The 16,386-nt window shown below is 46.6% G+C and overlaps 2 protein-coding genes across 2 annotated transcripts; one reads left to right on the forward strand and one right to left on the reverse strand.

Annotated features, from left to right (window-relative positions):
• Positions 1–8: 8 nt before the first annotated feature.
• On the forward strand, positions 9–602 carry LOC101310092. Its single transcript, XM_004293095.1, has one exon. It carries the CDS (start codon positions 9–11, stop codon positions 600–602), a length of 594 nt encoding a protein of 197 aa, XP_004293143.1.
• Positions 603–14,258: 13,656 nt separating this feature from the next.
• Positions 14,259–15,898, reverse strand: LOC101305038. The gene has a single exon (XM_004291688.1). It carries the CDS (start codon positions 15,701–15,703, stop codon positions 14,432–14,434), a length of 1,272 nt encoding a protein of 423 aa, XP_004291736.1. The 5' UTR covers positions 15,704–15,898; the 3' UTR covers positions 14,259–14,431.
• Positions 15,899–16,386: the final 488 nt, after the last annotated feature.

A 16,386-nucleotide genomic window follows, 5' to 3' on the forward strand; every position in this document is an offset into this window, starting at 1 on the left:
CCACCCACATGCGGCCACTGTATATCACGGCCGAAGTCGAAGGGAAAATGATCAACAAGGTCATGGTCGACACCGGTGCCGCGGTCAATGTTGTCACAACCCGTACCATGGGACTCCTAGACATTCCGCGCTCGATGATCCAAACCACGTCCTTAACAGTCAAGAACTTCACCGGGCAAGTGTCTAGAACCCTAGGCTTCCTATTCCTACGGGTCAAGGTCGGGCCGGCATCACGGGTTTACACCTTTTTCGTCGCCGAATGCGCTTCCTCTTACAGCATGATTCTTGGTCGAGATTGGATCCACAGAAGTTTTTGCGTGCCTTCCTCCATGCACCAAGAACTCATGATTTGGGACGCCGAGAACCGTGAAGCGGTCATCATCAAAGCTGACCCACGGCCATTCTCTATCTCCGCCAACTTCAACGATGCCCGATATTATACTACAGACTTGGGTCCGTTGGATGTTCAAGGCGTCGATAACAAGGGCAGCACATATGTAATCACGGCCTCCAATTTAACGCGATGGGGACTTACCCAGGCGAATGACGACTTGCAACGTCCTCACACCATCGCGAATCCCACACCCCGTTCTGATGAATAGTGCCTTCTCAGAGGAGGCACGCGAGGCTGGCGAGTCCTTGTGCGAAAGACTCCTTTCGTACTGGGCAGAACGCGAAGCCTACGACAAGGTCGCAACTATGGAATATGTAGATGAAGTGGTAGATTATTCCGATACCAAGGAGGAAGTTATTCACTTAGCTCCCGCCGCCTTGGACGACACACCACCTCAAGTCCGCGACCCTATTTCACAAGTTGACGTAGGGACTGCAGAAAAACCCTTACTTATTTTTATCAGTGCTAAGTTGGCGGAAGATGAAAAGGAAGCCCTTCTTGCCCTGTTATGCGAGTACAGGGATTGCTTCGCCGACAAGTACGAAGATATACCCGGCTTGTCCCCGGACTTGGTCTGCCACCGGTTTCCAACTTATCCCGACCGACGTCCAGTACGGCAGGACGGCCGGTTCATGCGAACTGAGACACAGATCGTAGTCAAGGAAGAGATCGAAAGCATGCATCGATCGGGCATCATCCGCGTGGCAAAATATAACGAGTGGCTGTCCAATGTTGTCCCCGTCCGCAAGAAAAATGGCAAGATGCACGTCTGTGTTGATTACCGCGACCTGAACAACGCAACACCGAAGGATATCTACCTCATGCCTGTGGCTGACCTACTCATTGATGCCGCCGCGGGGCACGAGGTGTTATCCTTTATGGATAGAACGGCCGGCTACCATCAGATTCCCATCGCCGAGGAAGATCGACACAAGACCACCTTTCGCTGCCCTGGTTTTGCCGGCGCGTTCGAGTATGTTGTCATGCCTTTCGGACTTAAAAACGCGGGGGCAATGTACCAGCGCGCCATGAACCTCATCTTTCATGACATCTTGGGGAAGTTGATCGAAGTATACATCGACGATGTGGTAGTCAAAACTAAAACACGGGCCACCCATGTTGAAGACCTGTAGAAGGTGTTTACACGGATGCGCCGACATAACCTGAAGATGAACCCCGCCAAGTGTGTTTTCTTCGCGGAGGCCGGCGATTTCCTTGGTTTCCTAATGCATCAAAGAGGCATCGAAATCCCAAAGGACAAGGCACAGGCGGTAATCACCGCTTCGCCCCCCACCACCAAAAAAGAGCTCCAACAGCTGCTCGGGCGAATCAACTTTCTCCGCCGTTTCATATCAAACGCGGCAGGGAAGGTCCAGCCTTTTTCACCCCTCCTCAAGCTCCAGGGGGCAACCGAGTTTGTCTGGGAACAACAACATCAACAGGCCTTCGATCGAATCAAGGACTACCTTACGAACCCACCAGTCCTGATTTCACCTCGCGACAGTGCCCCACTTAAACTTTATATCGTCGCTGCCGACTTGTCCATCGGCGGACTCCTGGCCCAAGACGATGTGAACGGGGTAGAACACGCTGTCTACTACCTTAGCAGGGTGTTAACTGAGTGTGAGACACGATACTCATCTATGGAGAAGTTGTGTCTTGCCCTATATTTTGCAGGGTGCAAGCTGCGCTATTACATGCTTGCCTTTATCACGGTTGTGATTGCTCAACCCGACCTGGTCAAATACATGCTCTCTCGCCCTATCTTGCGGGACGCATCGGCAAGTGGATCCTAGCCATGTCCGAATTCTCGTTGCAATATGTTCCACAAAAGGCAGTAAAAGGACAGGCAATAGCAGACTTTCTCGCTCATCACCCACCCTCCGAGCTCACAGTGTTTCGCGAGTTGGAATTCGCTACCGTGACACTCGCTCCATGGACCCTGTACTTTGATGGTTCGCGGACTGACACCGCAGCCAGAGCCGGGATAGCCATAGCCAATCCCGCCGGAGATCGCTTCTCCTACTCGTTCCAACTCGATTTCAAATGCACCAACAACCAGGCTGAGTACGAGGCGCTGATCATCGGTCTAGAGATTTTGTTGGATTTAGGAGTCCGCGAGGTGCAGATCTTTGGCGATTCTTTGTTGGTCGTTAACCAGTTGGTGGAAAAGTTTAAGTGCTTAAGCTCGTCCATTGAGCCATACCTGCGCAAGGCATTTGAGGTGTTGGATCGATTCGACGGCGTCTACATCGAGCACATACCACGCGAGTACAACTTCGCCGCCAACGAGCTCGCCCAGGTAGCATCCGGCCTCAGCCTGCGCGACGGCGTGCGCGAACGTTTGCTCAAGGTCGAGCGCTGTACTCTTCCCTCTTTCATCGCTAGGGGGCAATTTCAGGCCGACACCCCCGAAGTTGCGGCCTTGGACCCTATCGACGAGGATTGGCGGCTATCGTTTATCGCCTACCTCCAGAACCCCAACGACGCCGCTCACGCTAGGCAGATACGTTTCCTTGCCTTAAACTTTGTTTTACGCAATGGCGAACTCCGGCGGTGTGAGGAAGACGGCAACGACTTCCGCTGCGTGTATGGGAACGAAGCTAAACGTATCATGCGCGAAGTCCATTGTGGGGTTTGCGGTTCGCACCAGGCCGGGCCAAAAATGCGTTGGTTAATCCGTCGCCATGGGTACTACTGGCCAACCATTCTGAAAGACTGTATTGCATTCGCCAAAGGTTGCCAAGACTGCCAGGATCACGGACCAGTGCAACATATTCCCAACATCCCGTTGCAGCCTATCATTAAACCTTGGCTGGGTCGCGGTTGGGCGATAGATTTCGTTGACATCATTCATCCCCACTCTTCTGAGCAGCATAAGTTCATTATTGTCGCCACCGATTTCTTTACCAAATGGGTCGAGGCCGAACCACTCAAGGTTGCCTCCGCCAACTCGGTGCGCAACTTTATTTTCCGCAATATCATTTCCCGTTTTGGTATCCCGGAGTGCATCGTTACGGACAGGGGGGCAGCTTTTATGGCTGATTCTGTTGTTAAGTACTTACATGACTACGGCATCAAGCTCCTCCACTCTACGCCATATTATGCACAGTCCAACGGCCAGGCGGAGGCTAGTAATAAGGTTATCCTCGGCATCCTCCACAAGATGTTGGAGTTAAACCCGCGTGTCTGGCATGAGGAACTCTACCACACCTTGTGGACTTACCGCACTTCAAAGAGCGGCCCGACGGATACCACCCCGTATGCTCTCATGTACGGTCACGACGCCGTCCTTCCCCTTGAGATCAATATCGCTTCACTCCGCGTTCAGGAACAGCATCAACTACTTGGCGAGGATTATGTCCAAGCTATGTGGCAGGAACTTGAAGATCTTGACGATCACCGCGTCACCGCTTTCAACAATCTCGTCCTCGAGAAACAACGCATCGCACGTTCGTATGATAAGGTCACGCGCGGACGGAGCTATGCTGAGGGCCAGAAAGTGTGGCGTGCGGTTCTCCCACTTGGGGAAAAAACTGACGGTCGGGGTAAGTGGTCCGCTCGATGGGAAGGCCCCTTTATTATTCATCGCATACTCCCTAAGGGGGCATACCACCTGCGCGACTTGGACGGTACCATTCATCGCAATCCTATTAATGGCCGCTTCCTCAAGCGCCACATTGCAGGAGTTTGGGAACGCGAGGACCCTCCACCTTCCCCCGACCCCGTCACCACAGTCAATAGTGCTACGCGCCATCACGTTCTCGCTCCGCCGCCTAACACTAGGGGGCAATCCGGAATAGACGACTGATAGAGTACGTTGTAACATACCAGCCTAAAAAGGCCAGTGTAAGATTGGGGCCTATTCCAGAGGCCCTAAATAAGGATAACTCTATTTTTCTTCATTTTCTGTAAACGTGCAAAGTCTAAACACAAAGGCCAGTACAAGATTGGGGCCTATTCCAGAAGCCCTAAAAAACAATAAATTTATTTATTTTGCCCTTTTTGGCGTTGTTTCAGTACAAGTTTCGAACATCGGCTTTGCGGCCGAAGCAACTACATTGACAGAAAGGGTGAAATTAAGCTATGTTTACAAACGAAGGCATAGATCTACAGATATTGGAGGCCTCAACCCGCATATCTTGCAGGGTTGAAGAAGAGACTGCCGCCGCATCCTTCGTTTAAAGTTGGCGAACGTCCCGCTTCTTTAGACCAGCACGAGCCTTGACACCGACCCGGACCTAAGACAAATTGTTGGGAAGCTAGAGGTCCACTGGACCAGGGTCCCTCATGCTACCGGTCACGCCTGGAAGGTGCTTGAAAGGCACTAACCAGAACCTGAAGCGCAAGCGAATGCGGAGCCTCGAGAGCCTCACGTTTGGACAGAACAGCCAGTGCAAGGCAGAATGTACCCAACTATTAGTTCGTCCAAACAAAGGCTTGACCTGAGAGTAGATTTTCAGAATCACTCCCGGCCTGAGATTAGATTTTCAGAATTAGAAAAAACGAAGAGTGAAAATGTGAGGCGGGGGCTTTGCTTTAAGCAGGGACAAGAGGATGTACAGAAGGGTATAAGAGCCCATGGCAAGAGGGCAAAGACTTAACTGGTACTTCGCCCCGGCCAAGCGTTTCTTTTTATAGGCGAAAATGGTGATTTTCCTTTCAACAGATGTCCTCCATGCAGCGATTTGCTCCGAGATATGAGCTTTGGAGATAAGGTCAGACGCGTTGTTCCATAATGACTGCCCGCGTTCCAAGCGAGTAGTTGCATTGGAAACCCCCACCAAATCTTGGATGAAGATTTTTTCCTGGGAAGGCAGTTCTTACACAAGAATTGACAAGAACGGGAAAAATTTGATTCAATAATAATATTATTATTAAAGGTTCATACAAAGGGGGCAAAGCGCTGGTCAGGCCTAAACCCGCCTAGAAGCCCTATACAAATCTATGAGAAGGCCTTCTAAGGCCAACTCTTCAACATCCGCCTGGGCTTGGGCTTCGTCGGCAGCAGCAATAGCCGAGTCCAAAGCTTCCTGGGCCTCTTCCGCGGCCTGCACGTGGGTTTCTGCTTCTTCAGCTCGAGCCAAGTTCTGGCGAGCTTGAGCAAGCTGAGCTTGTAGCTCCGCTATCTGAGCCTCCAGGGCCTCCACCTGCCGAGCATAGACAGTGCATGGGTTCTCTAAAGACGCCTCAGGGATTTCAGCGTCTTCAAGCTCGGCTAAAAGGGCTGCCATCTGATCGTCTAAGGCTTGGCGGACTTTCTCGTGAGCAGCCGACTGGGCACCGACATCTTGAACTCGGCGAGCCTGCAGCTCGACAGCATCGGTAAGTTCCAACACATGGTCTAGAGCTGGATTGCTGCCAGCGAGGTGCCGAGTCAGAGCTTCATAGGCCTCGCGGGCGCGCCTCACCAAGTCGAATACGTTCATGTGGGGACCTTGGCGCAGTAACCCGTGAAAGAAAGCCCGGGCCAGGCGAATGGGCTCTGGATCGGCAGGCGGGGTAGTCCGGGCCCGAAGACGAGCGGTCCGGGTAGCCAAAGAAGAAGCCGCCTCGCCAGATGTTCTCGTTGGGGCCGGAGTGGTTGGTTCAACCTCTGCAACCGCCTCAATCTCGGGAACGGGCGGTGGGGCCTCAAACCGAGTAGGGACTGTCGGTTCTTCGGTGGTCTGGGCCGCTGAGTCTGGTTGCAAAGGAGAGGGCTCAAGCACCGGTTGAAGGTCCTTTGGCGGAACCGTCGAGGGGGCAGCAAAATCAGAAAGCCGGGTGGTCTGGCCGAGATCTTCATCTTGAGCAGGAGCCGAGGTAGGCTCTGGAGGCGGGCCAGTTTCGCCTAGAGCGTCGGTTGGAGAAGGGGGTCGCACGGCGATTTCCTCTGTAACCATGGTTTGATCCCCGACGGTTGGTTCCGGGATTGGGACTTCAACTATTGCTGTTGCTCCTTCAATGACAGCGAGGCGAGGTTGGATGCGGCGGCGAACCTGTCAAATACAAACTTAGCAAATCGTTTGTTGGCTTTAATGAGTTTGGTTCGAAGAAAGGTCGCTTACCAAAGCGTGCTCTTGCCGATATCATTCATCCTCTAGCAGCTCTTCTTCGTCCTCGACAGGGCGCTTCCGCGAGCCTTCGCCGCTTGTTGGCCGGGGAATAACGGGAGCAGTCTCACCGTCATGGTCCGCAGCGGGTTCCTCTTGAGCAGGCGCTTTCCCTTTGTCTCCGGCACCCTCAGGTCTTCTGATAGTTCTCCGGCGGGGGGCAGACTGTAAAGATAGACAGGAGAGTTAGGGAGAAGCATTTCGTCGAAGTGATAAAGGCGGTTTGAAATTTACATAGTTAGTGGCATACCTCGGGTGCGGGATCGCGTTCTCGAATGACAATCCCCGTCGAGCGACGAATAGTGGGAACTGGTGGGAGCGCAGGCTTAGACCCTGTCGCAGCCTTTGAACCGCCCTCTTCACGGTCGCGCTGGGCATCAAGAATGACGCGGTCTGATTCGCCCAGAGTGTCGTACAGAGGATAAAAGATGGCAGCGAAGACAGCATCATCTGGGAACCCCCAATGGTTGTCGGATAAGGATCGCCACCAAGAGAGGTAAGCGGGGTCAACACCCCGCGAAGGCTCAATCTCTAGCAAGTCAGGAGTGAGAGGGAAAATGTTCTGCAGCGGGGTAACCCGGTCGGACTCGCCAATCTTCCTCCAGGAGGTGTACTTGTTCACCGAATGGAAGAGTGGATAGGGGATCCCTTGAGAGAAGCCAAGTTGTCTGGCGAAGTGGTTGGGGGCATACAGCTCGAAGCCTTGTTCATCCTCGGCGAGCTGAAGGTCGCAGCATGAGGATGCTCTCATGAAGACGTTCTTGGCGTCAGAGTCCGAGTCAGAGCGAGGGAAGAAGCCCGTTGATAAGACTTCAGGATGGCGCTGGCGAACCATCATGTCTATGGTGGGAGGTGGTTCGAGTTGGTTGTACAAGATGGAGAGGCTGGCGAAGAAGGACAGGGGAGTCCTGTTCGCAGCGTTCCTGCACACCGCGAAGCCAAGCAGTTGGTCCTCGGGCAGAAATTCCAGCGGGGCTCGCCGAAAGAGCGGGAAGTACAGCTGTGTCCATAAGTCCAAGATCCACAGAGGGCCAGCGGAGAGATTGAAGGGTCTTAGGGACAGCATGTGCAGGGTCCGGTAGAGCGCGCCCAGCACGGGCTGCCCTAGCCCTACTTCGATCCCATTGTAGAGTGCCTCGGCCAGCTTTACCCATTTCCCTGTAGGCTTGTGAGCACTGCCACAGAATATGAATTTATCAAGCCAATACTCAAGGAAAGCGATACCTCCTTCGTGTTGTTCTGCATGGCCGATGTAGAACTTCCTCCATACTCCATATGAGCCCTTCAGGGCGCGGCGGGCCCCCAGGTTGCAGGAGTGCGTAAACTCGGTCGATGCAAAATCGCCTGGCGCATATGGTTTTGCATGAATCGGCACCCCGGTGATGGTGAGAATGTCCAGCAGAGAAATGCCCATTTGCCCGAAGGGGAAATCGAAGGTGTTGGTGACACTGTTCCATAAGCAGGCCGCGGCAGCAATAGGTGCTCGATCAGCGTGAGGAGGCAGCGAGAAACTCAAAGCAATGGCTTCGCTGATGCCGGTCGCTTCCCAGATCGCTTGATCGGTCTGGAAGCGAGCCGCATACCATGCCCGGTCCTCCGCGGTGACGCTGGGCCATTCCCCGACCCGGATATTTGTGTGAGAGCGGGCTTGGTGGAACCAGGAGGCGAAGTTTCCCGGCTCACGACGTTGGGCAAGGATTGGTCGGCGCACAGAGGCGGTATAGTGGTTCAGATCAGCGGCGGACGGAGGTTGTGAAGGAGTCGGACCGAGCAGGGCTGCCCCTGTTTCAAGGAAATAAATGGGTGTTCCTTGAGGAGGGTTGTTAGCAAAACGACGAGCGAGGCCGGTCGACCAAGAGCTCGTCACCGTGAGGTTAAGGTTTGGATCATTAGCAATTGGTTTGGGAGCCATTGTTTCTGGTCGGAGTGAGTCTGGTGGTGAAGTTTGGTTGGTTGCAGAAGAAAGGGAGAAGACTGGTTGGAAAGCGATGGTGAGATATGGGGACCCGCATTCGAGGTTTATAAAGGAGACAGACCGTAACGCCTTTTCAATCAGTAGCCGTAATGAGGAGATGCGATGACGACCGAAACGTCAGCATGTTTCAAATTTCAAACAGCTGCAATGATGAAGGGAGGCGACGATGCCGAAACGTCAGCACCTTTTGAATTACGAATTCCCGTAAATGGCTCATTTAGGCCTTTTCGCTTATCCGTTGCGAAATGGATTAAGCTCAAGGCCTAGGGGGCAATGTTTGAGTCCAGTGGGTATTTTTGGTCCAAGACTCAGGGTACGTTTTGGATAACATTTGGGCCAGTACCTGTGGCCCTTTTTTAATGCGAAGCCCACGAAGGGTGGCGAAGTTTGGCAACACGCGAGTTGGAATTGTGCAAGGATTCTGATACCATGCGGGATTCGATGTCCTCGCGGGATCCTTTGTTCTAGTTCGTGTAGGATTCTACAGTGCATGGCGAGGTAGAGTTGGGAATGGACTATAGTACCCGCGGGATAGGATCGCTTAGTGCTCGAGTTCGCGTACGACGCTACAGTGATATGATCGGGGCGATGAGCGAGACCTAGGCGAAGTCTGTTTTGGACACGTGTTGCATGGATCGCGCGGCTCGCGAGCTGGTCGTTTCCTGGTGGAATTCTAATTGCTGAGTCCGAATGGATTTGTGATTAGGTCTCTGCGAATTGCTTGCGGATCGCTATATAAGGGAGCTTGACACAACGAACAAGACACACAATCAATCATACAAAACAACTGCAAATCTTCGAGCATCCTCGAAACCCTAAGTTCTAAATGCACCTCGCCTTAGATTTCAGAGCCCGTCTGGACTCGCCTCTCTTTCCCAATTGTTGCTTTACTCGCTTCGAACAATGAGTATCGATTCACAGGTGACTAGATAGTTTGCTTGTAATTCCTCGCCCGCGAGGTGACACCGGAGCTCTACTTCGCCTGATTAGAAGTCAAGAATGCGCACCGTTCTCGTTCCGCGTCCGCGCGGTGGCACGCCCTGCAAACCCTAATTTACTTTTGGTAGCACAAGTTACCTCTCTACCCCTGCTGAGGATCGTGGCCAAAACAAAGAGTGCACTTAAACCACTCATGTGAGTCCCACTTGTATTAACAGATAAACCAAACGGAGTTTGTGACAAAAAAAAATCGACTTAATCCCAGAATAACTCAGCCCCTCCACCTCTTACTGTGTCCATCTATGCAATTCATTATCAGCATCACAACTTAATTAGATGTAGATGTACTGGAGCTAATATGTATGCTTTTAATAGCAGACCAAGAAGAAGGTGAGAAGGTGGTCTAAGTAGACCCTTGTAGAAGCAGGCAGAGGCTGCAAAATTCTCCTCCCAATTTTGCCGCTCCCAAGATCGGTCCTATTGTCTCTCCCCCAAGAAGATCGGATAACGACGGCTGGACATCGATCTCCCCATCGCCAATGAGATTGATAATCGACGGCGGGGGTGATAACGACGGCGTCGGCGATGGTGAAAACGCAGAAGTGAAGTCCCCGAAGGCGATGAAGGAGGGAGGGGCCGGCCAGACAGACATGCAGAGAGAGAGGGAGCGGCGATCGTGGTTGCGGGTCGACGGGTCGTCGTTCTGTGTGAGTGATTTGGTGTATCTGATCACACTCGATCTTAATGGCTCATGTTTTTCTAATTTTCTTTAATATTTCTTTAATTCAGAAACTTCTAAAAATATCTAAAAATAGCTTGGTTAATCAAAAAATTATCCAAAAATATCCACAAAACTCGCGACACTGTGTATTTTTAGCTTGTGAATGTTTTTAAAAGGCACTACACTCCTGAGCACCAATTTAATGATTGAGATCGTAAACTAATTTGTGGATGATCTTTACTTGGCTCGAAAAAAAACATTTCGGCACACACATTAATTTACTTTTATCCCCATCAACATGGTAATCATTAACAAACAAAACATTAACATCTTTTACCGATGTAAAAAAAAAAACCAAAAATCAAGTCCACTAATAAACGTTAAACTTATTATTAACGCGTAACACATAGGTGTGCATTATGTATTTTTCTCATCTTATTTTGTTTTTACATTAGCACTGTACGAATTCTCCGTGTGTTTACTAATGTGGTCTATTTTGTTTAATTTATTATATATATAAGAAAAAACTATTATAAGTAAAACTTTCACTATCCTTTAAATATTTAAATTTATATCAATTTTAAGTATCAATATTATGGATTGTGGCTCAGTACCATTTGGTTTAACGGCAGAGTCTCATTTTAATAAATGGCAGGATGTTGTGTTTTTGACTGACGAAAAACTTTATATCAACATCAATGTATTGACGGCGAAAAAATTGATTCTATATACATAAACGTATACATTTGACTTGGTGTGATGTGGATTTAGGGTTATAGGGTTTACGGTTGCATATGTCCTGCTTGTATAACCGGAATTTTTTTAAAACAAAATTAGTCATTTGATTTTTCGATTTGTTCATCTTACCAATGCATAAATACATATTAAAATGTAATTTGAGTTATAAGAGATAATTTTGATTTAAAATTATTTCACTAATGTACTTTTTTCATTCCCTTTAAGAATGTAATTCGTCTATTTACTTATTTTGAAGTACATTAAGGAAATAAAAGACACTAAAAGAAAGAATCTAGTTAAAATGAATTAATAATAGGAGTTGATCAATAGTTTGAACATGTCATACAATACAGGATTGATATATGGTCATCGTCCCAAAATGTTCTTCCTTCCTTTTGATTCTTGATGGTTCAACCAGTGTTACCTGAAACACGGAACTATTCTTGATATGGGATATGAATTCGCCGTACGCTAGTATGAGGGTATGTGGTATGGTAGGATATATATTCGTTAATTTTAATTAAAATAAATTAGTTATGATTCAAATCCTTATTAAAAATAATAAATAGATAATCATACATAATCTTAATAGCAAATTTTACACGTCTACCCCTTACATGACCACTTATGACTCCCTTATTCATAATGGGTAAATAGGTAAATTCCATAGTTATTACGTTTTGAACAGAATAACAATAAAAAAAAAATCCGAAAACTAAAAAGGAAATAAAAAGTCTCACTAAAAGGAATTAATTGCATATCCAAAAAAACAAAATAAAATAAAAACGAAAAAAGAAGGTCAAGCATCGCACAAATGCATATAATCTCTCCCTAAATTTAAGAACCATAATCTATATCTAAATCTGATATTTACTGCATTTTACATATTTACCATGTCAATTAGATTTTTTTGTCTTAATTCTATGTTAACGGCGTTAACATTGGTGTTAGTGTTAGTCAATCGACTGAATTAAATAAATGATTGTGATTGGTCAGTTACTCTTGGTTCACATGAACCTTGGTGCATACAAGAACTTTCGTTAATTCATTCCCTCCTTTATACTCCTTCTGAGCAAGTCCAGCGGTGGGAAAAAAATCCAACTCAGATTGGATCCACATAGAAATCTAACACAAAAGGAAAAAACCTTTCTTCCACCCATAAATGAGTTATCTCATTTTTTCAACCCAAGTTAGATTGTTGGGGAGCAATCTAACCCAGGTTGGATATGGGATTACCCAACTTAGCCATGACTCATGAGCCCACTTGGTGGCTTGCGTCAGCCACGAGAAGACCTTGCCAGACGCGAAGGAGAAACGCGTCTCCTGCATGAGCCAATCAGCATCAAAGCAACACGCGTGGTCGTCAGTTTTTTGTCGCGATGTGCAATGATATGAACCCATCCAACACGTGTTGCTTGCACGTGGGTAGGTTTCTGACATTTTTTCTTCTTCTATATTTCTATATAATTTTTTTCTTTCTTCTATATTTCTATATAAATACCTATCTTTTTTTTACATCCCACAAAAAAAAATATATCATAGTTTCATTGCCAATTTTTCATGAAATAAATTCGTTAATTTCAATAAATTATATTTTTTATTTGATTATTATTTATGTACAAATAGAATCATTATTCACATTTAAAAACGTTTTTTAAAATTCAATAAACAGTAATTGCCACGTGACAGCAATCTCACATTTCAGACGGATGAAAACTGCTACTCAGTCACAGTAACCCAAAATGACCTCGGTCATTATGTTTATTCTAACCCAACGGGTGAACTTGCTCTCAGCTCTCCGCAATGGTGTCTAACTTGAGGCCGCTGATTTTGTGCGTTCCTCTCGCAGTAAAGGAACCTCAGGGGAGAGGAGTACCTCAGCGGATTGAGGAATCTCACTCCCATAAACCCTAAACCCAATACATTTGCCGCCGCCAGCGGTCTCATTTAATCCCACATAACCAAAAGACACGTCCGTCTCTCTACTAGCGTCCGCAAAGAACACTATCATTGTACGATCTCTTTCGTTCATCGCTGACACCAGAGCGGGATGATCTAGGACCCTCCCCTCCTCCCACATGAACGTCGCTCATGGTCAACACAATCGAAGGTAGAGCTCCATCCGGCCCTCATCATCTAAAACATGCAATTGACTAACGGTTGGCCATGCCCAAATCTAACGGCCTGTTAAAGCCCAGCGCAAGGGGTGCGCACCTATTACATTCTGCGAAGAGGAAGGATGTGGAGTCGTCTACGAACCATTTCTGGTTACGGCCTTTATCGATGGCTTCAACGTCAGTCGCATTCTATTCGACAACGGGTCTACGGTGAAAATTCTGTTCGTAGATCCCTACAAGAAGGTCGAACGCCCAGTTCGAAAATCGGTCCTTTGACCACTAGCCTTTGCTAAGTTTCTCCACGAGACATTACCCAACCTTCTTCTTCTTATACTTCGTAGGGCATTGATGATCTTTGAGAATGCTGCGCAAACTTTTGACAGGTCTTGTAAGCTATTTACATGTTGCTGCTTAATTTCTACTGTCATGTGTAATCTTGTTTATATTTCTAAGGTATTTTCTAGTTTTGGCAAAGTTGGTGTCTCTGTTCTTGGAGTGCAGTCCAATGAATGATATACTTATTTTGAATAGGTGCTGGCATATGCTGCTATATGTCCATTGTCCACCAAATTTCACCAAGTTTTGCAAAACGGTAACTCGGTAAGTAAGCACAATTGAGTTGCTATACAATATGTGGTTTGGTCTTTTGTTGTTGTTGGAAATAGAGCCAACCCGAAAACTTCAATAATAGAATTATCAGCTATATGTATGAATGGATATGTTTTTTTATTTTTTAAGAACAGAATGGATGTGTAGTTATGTACTTTGACAAAATAATATCATAGAATTCTTGGAAGTGTCCGATGATACAATGAGCGTCTATGATTATCTGAAGTGCTGTAGAGAAGTAGGACTTATAAATGTCAAAACCAAATGCTAATTTTTTATTTTTTCTATAAATTTGTCCTGCAATTGCATTTTACTAGCTAGTGTCAATAGCATCGCTCTGTTCAGCTTCTTTCCCATGATCAGATCTCATTAGCTTGTCACTCAAGTTATTGGATTACCGATTGCGCAGCATATTATTGCAGTTTTACAGTAATTATTCATTTCACTAATGGCTGCTGAATTAATATACTTAGTTGGTTCAAGGATAATGCTTTACAATATTACAAACTAAAAATTTCGTGAATCCCTTGCAGCCATAAGAATTATCTGTAACCAACAAATCTATCCAGAACACAAATGAAAAATTACACTAACACCACTATTAAGCAGATTTAGCAGATTGGTCTTTGTAGTTAAAGCAATAACTAAACCTGAATATGACGCAGCAATTCACGTAATCAAGGGACTTCAGTTATATAAATTTCTAAGAAATTCAATGCAGCCTGTGAAAGTAAGAATGTTAATAATAAATAAGCATCACTCTTGATTCTAAATAAACTAATTTGTACCCTCAAGTATTGCATTGCAGAATCAATTAGCTACTGGTCAAGTACGTACTAGGACTCAGAAGAAGGCCCTGCTACCATAGAAGACTCTTGATCCATCCTTCTTTTTGTCAAGTTCTAAGTTGCTGTTCGGAATCACTTCACCACCGTCTTCACATTTGGGTTTATCAAGATCCATCGGGAGCTTCATGTTTGCCAGAGACTCGGTAAACTGTTGCATACTTCTCATGTACATGTCAACTATTTGTTGCTGCATTGCAGATTGCTCGGCCTCTGAGTTCATATTCCCGAGTGGAGCAGAATACACCTGACCAAATGGGCCCGGACCAACTTCATGTTCCTTCTTCATCTCCTCTTCCTCTTCCTCTTCCTTGCCCAGAAAACTCAACTTTTCATCTCCAGAAGATGCCTCTCTTCCCTTTCTTGAGGTTGGAGTGTCTGGACAAGCAGCACAATTTTGATTAGCTGCTCCATTGGTGACAGAAGCCACACAATTCTTTTTCTCGATTGAATCAGCATTGTTGTTGTTTCGGTCATCACTCAAGCTTCTTGTGGTGGAACTTAAGAAGCCAGAGTTTTGTATGCTCTCATTGGGCGATGAGCTCACGAGCATTTCACAGTCCTGATCAGGAGATGCACCAAGACGAAGAAACGAGGCAACTAGTCCTTCAGAATCATGCTTGTGCTTTGCCAAGTCAAAGTACTCCGTCACCATTTGCTGATTCTGACTCACTACATTGATGTCAGGGAATTCGATCCTTGTATACTCAACTGGGTCTAACATTACTTCTTCTGAGATCTTTCGATCAAGCAATACTACTTCTGAAGTTATGGATGAGTTAGCAGACGATTTGATAGGCGAAGATGGGATAAGAGAAAGAGTCAGTTGCACAGTGCCAGCTGGGGAATGGAAGAGATCAGTGGAAGAAAGACCATAATCTTGAGTCAGCTTTCCTTTGCCAGTCACTTGCGAAATTGGAACCAAAGTGAATCCCAAGAGCTGGTCCTCCATGTAGCTTCTGGCCCTACTAAGCATCCAAATCTCACATTTGAGAACAGCATCAATTTGAGTAATCCTCATCCTCAAGTTTTCATTGAATTCTGGATTCTTGCCACCTCCATTGATGATCCTAGTTGAGAGGGCCTCATCTGGATTGTAAGTAAGAGAGAACTTTGCATAGACATCTTGCTTTTCATATATGCATATGTTGTGAAGGTTCCTAGCATGATGAGCATAGATCTCAAGAATCCCTGAAAACTCTGTATCATCACCACCTATTGTGTTCGAATCCAGGTTGTACCGGAACCCAGTTTGACTGAATGATTCCATCCTTGTTCTAACAGATAGATATTACTAATTACTGTTTGGTAGCAAGAATATTTCTTCTACAACAAGAGAAGAGAAACAGAATTGATATAGATGATTGCTCAAGTGCTCAATACAGCATTTTAGAGTAAGTCAGTTTCATGCTTAAACGTGAGATTTTGAAGCAATGTCAGCGGAGAAATAGCAAATTGACGTCCTAACCAAAAACAAATCAAAGCCTTTGCTTCTACAGCTACAATAGTCAAGTTTTCCGGATCAATCTATCATTATCTATGTATTGAAGCAAAGCATTTACAAGAGAAAGAAACCCCAATGAGATGCGAGAGAGACTTACAGTGGAGTTGTGAAGCTTGCTTTGTGGTGGGTTTGGTAGTAGGTGGTGTGAGTGAAGAGAAGAAAGGAAAGGAAACTGAAGAAAGGTAGAAAAAAAAAATGATGATGATGTTGTTGTTGATGTTAATATATGGTTGTGTTTTTTAACCACCTTTTTCTCATGCATTTTTTTTTGTGAGGAGGTGGGTGAATGATAGTGATTTCCATAGAAGGGTTGCTTTGCTTGACATTACAGCTTGCACTTCTAATTTCTAAACTTGCTCCACTCAGCTACTTGGAGGCCCTCCATCTTCCACCTTTTCTCCATCACTAAGATGCTCCCCAAAGTTACAAGGCAACTCTCTCTCTCTCTC

The sequence above is a fragment of the Fragaria vesca genome, linkage group LG2 (genome assembly GCF_000184155.1).
Source record: "Fragaria vesca subsp. vesca linkage group LG2, FraVesHawaii_1.0, whole genome shotgun sequence".
Lineage (NCBI taxonomy): Eukaryota > Viridiplantae > Streptophyta > Magnoliopsida > Rosales > Rosaceae > Fragaria > Fragaria vesca.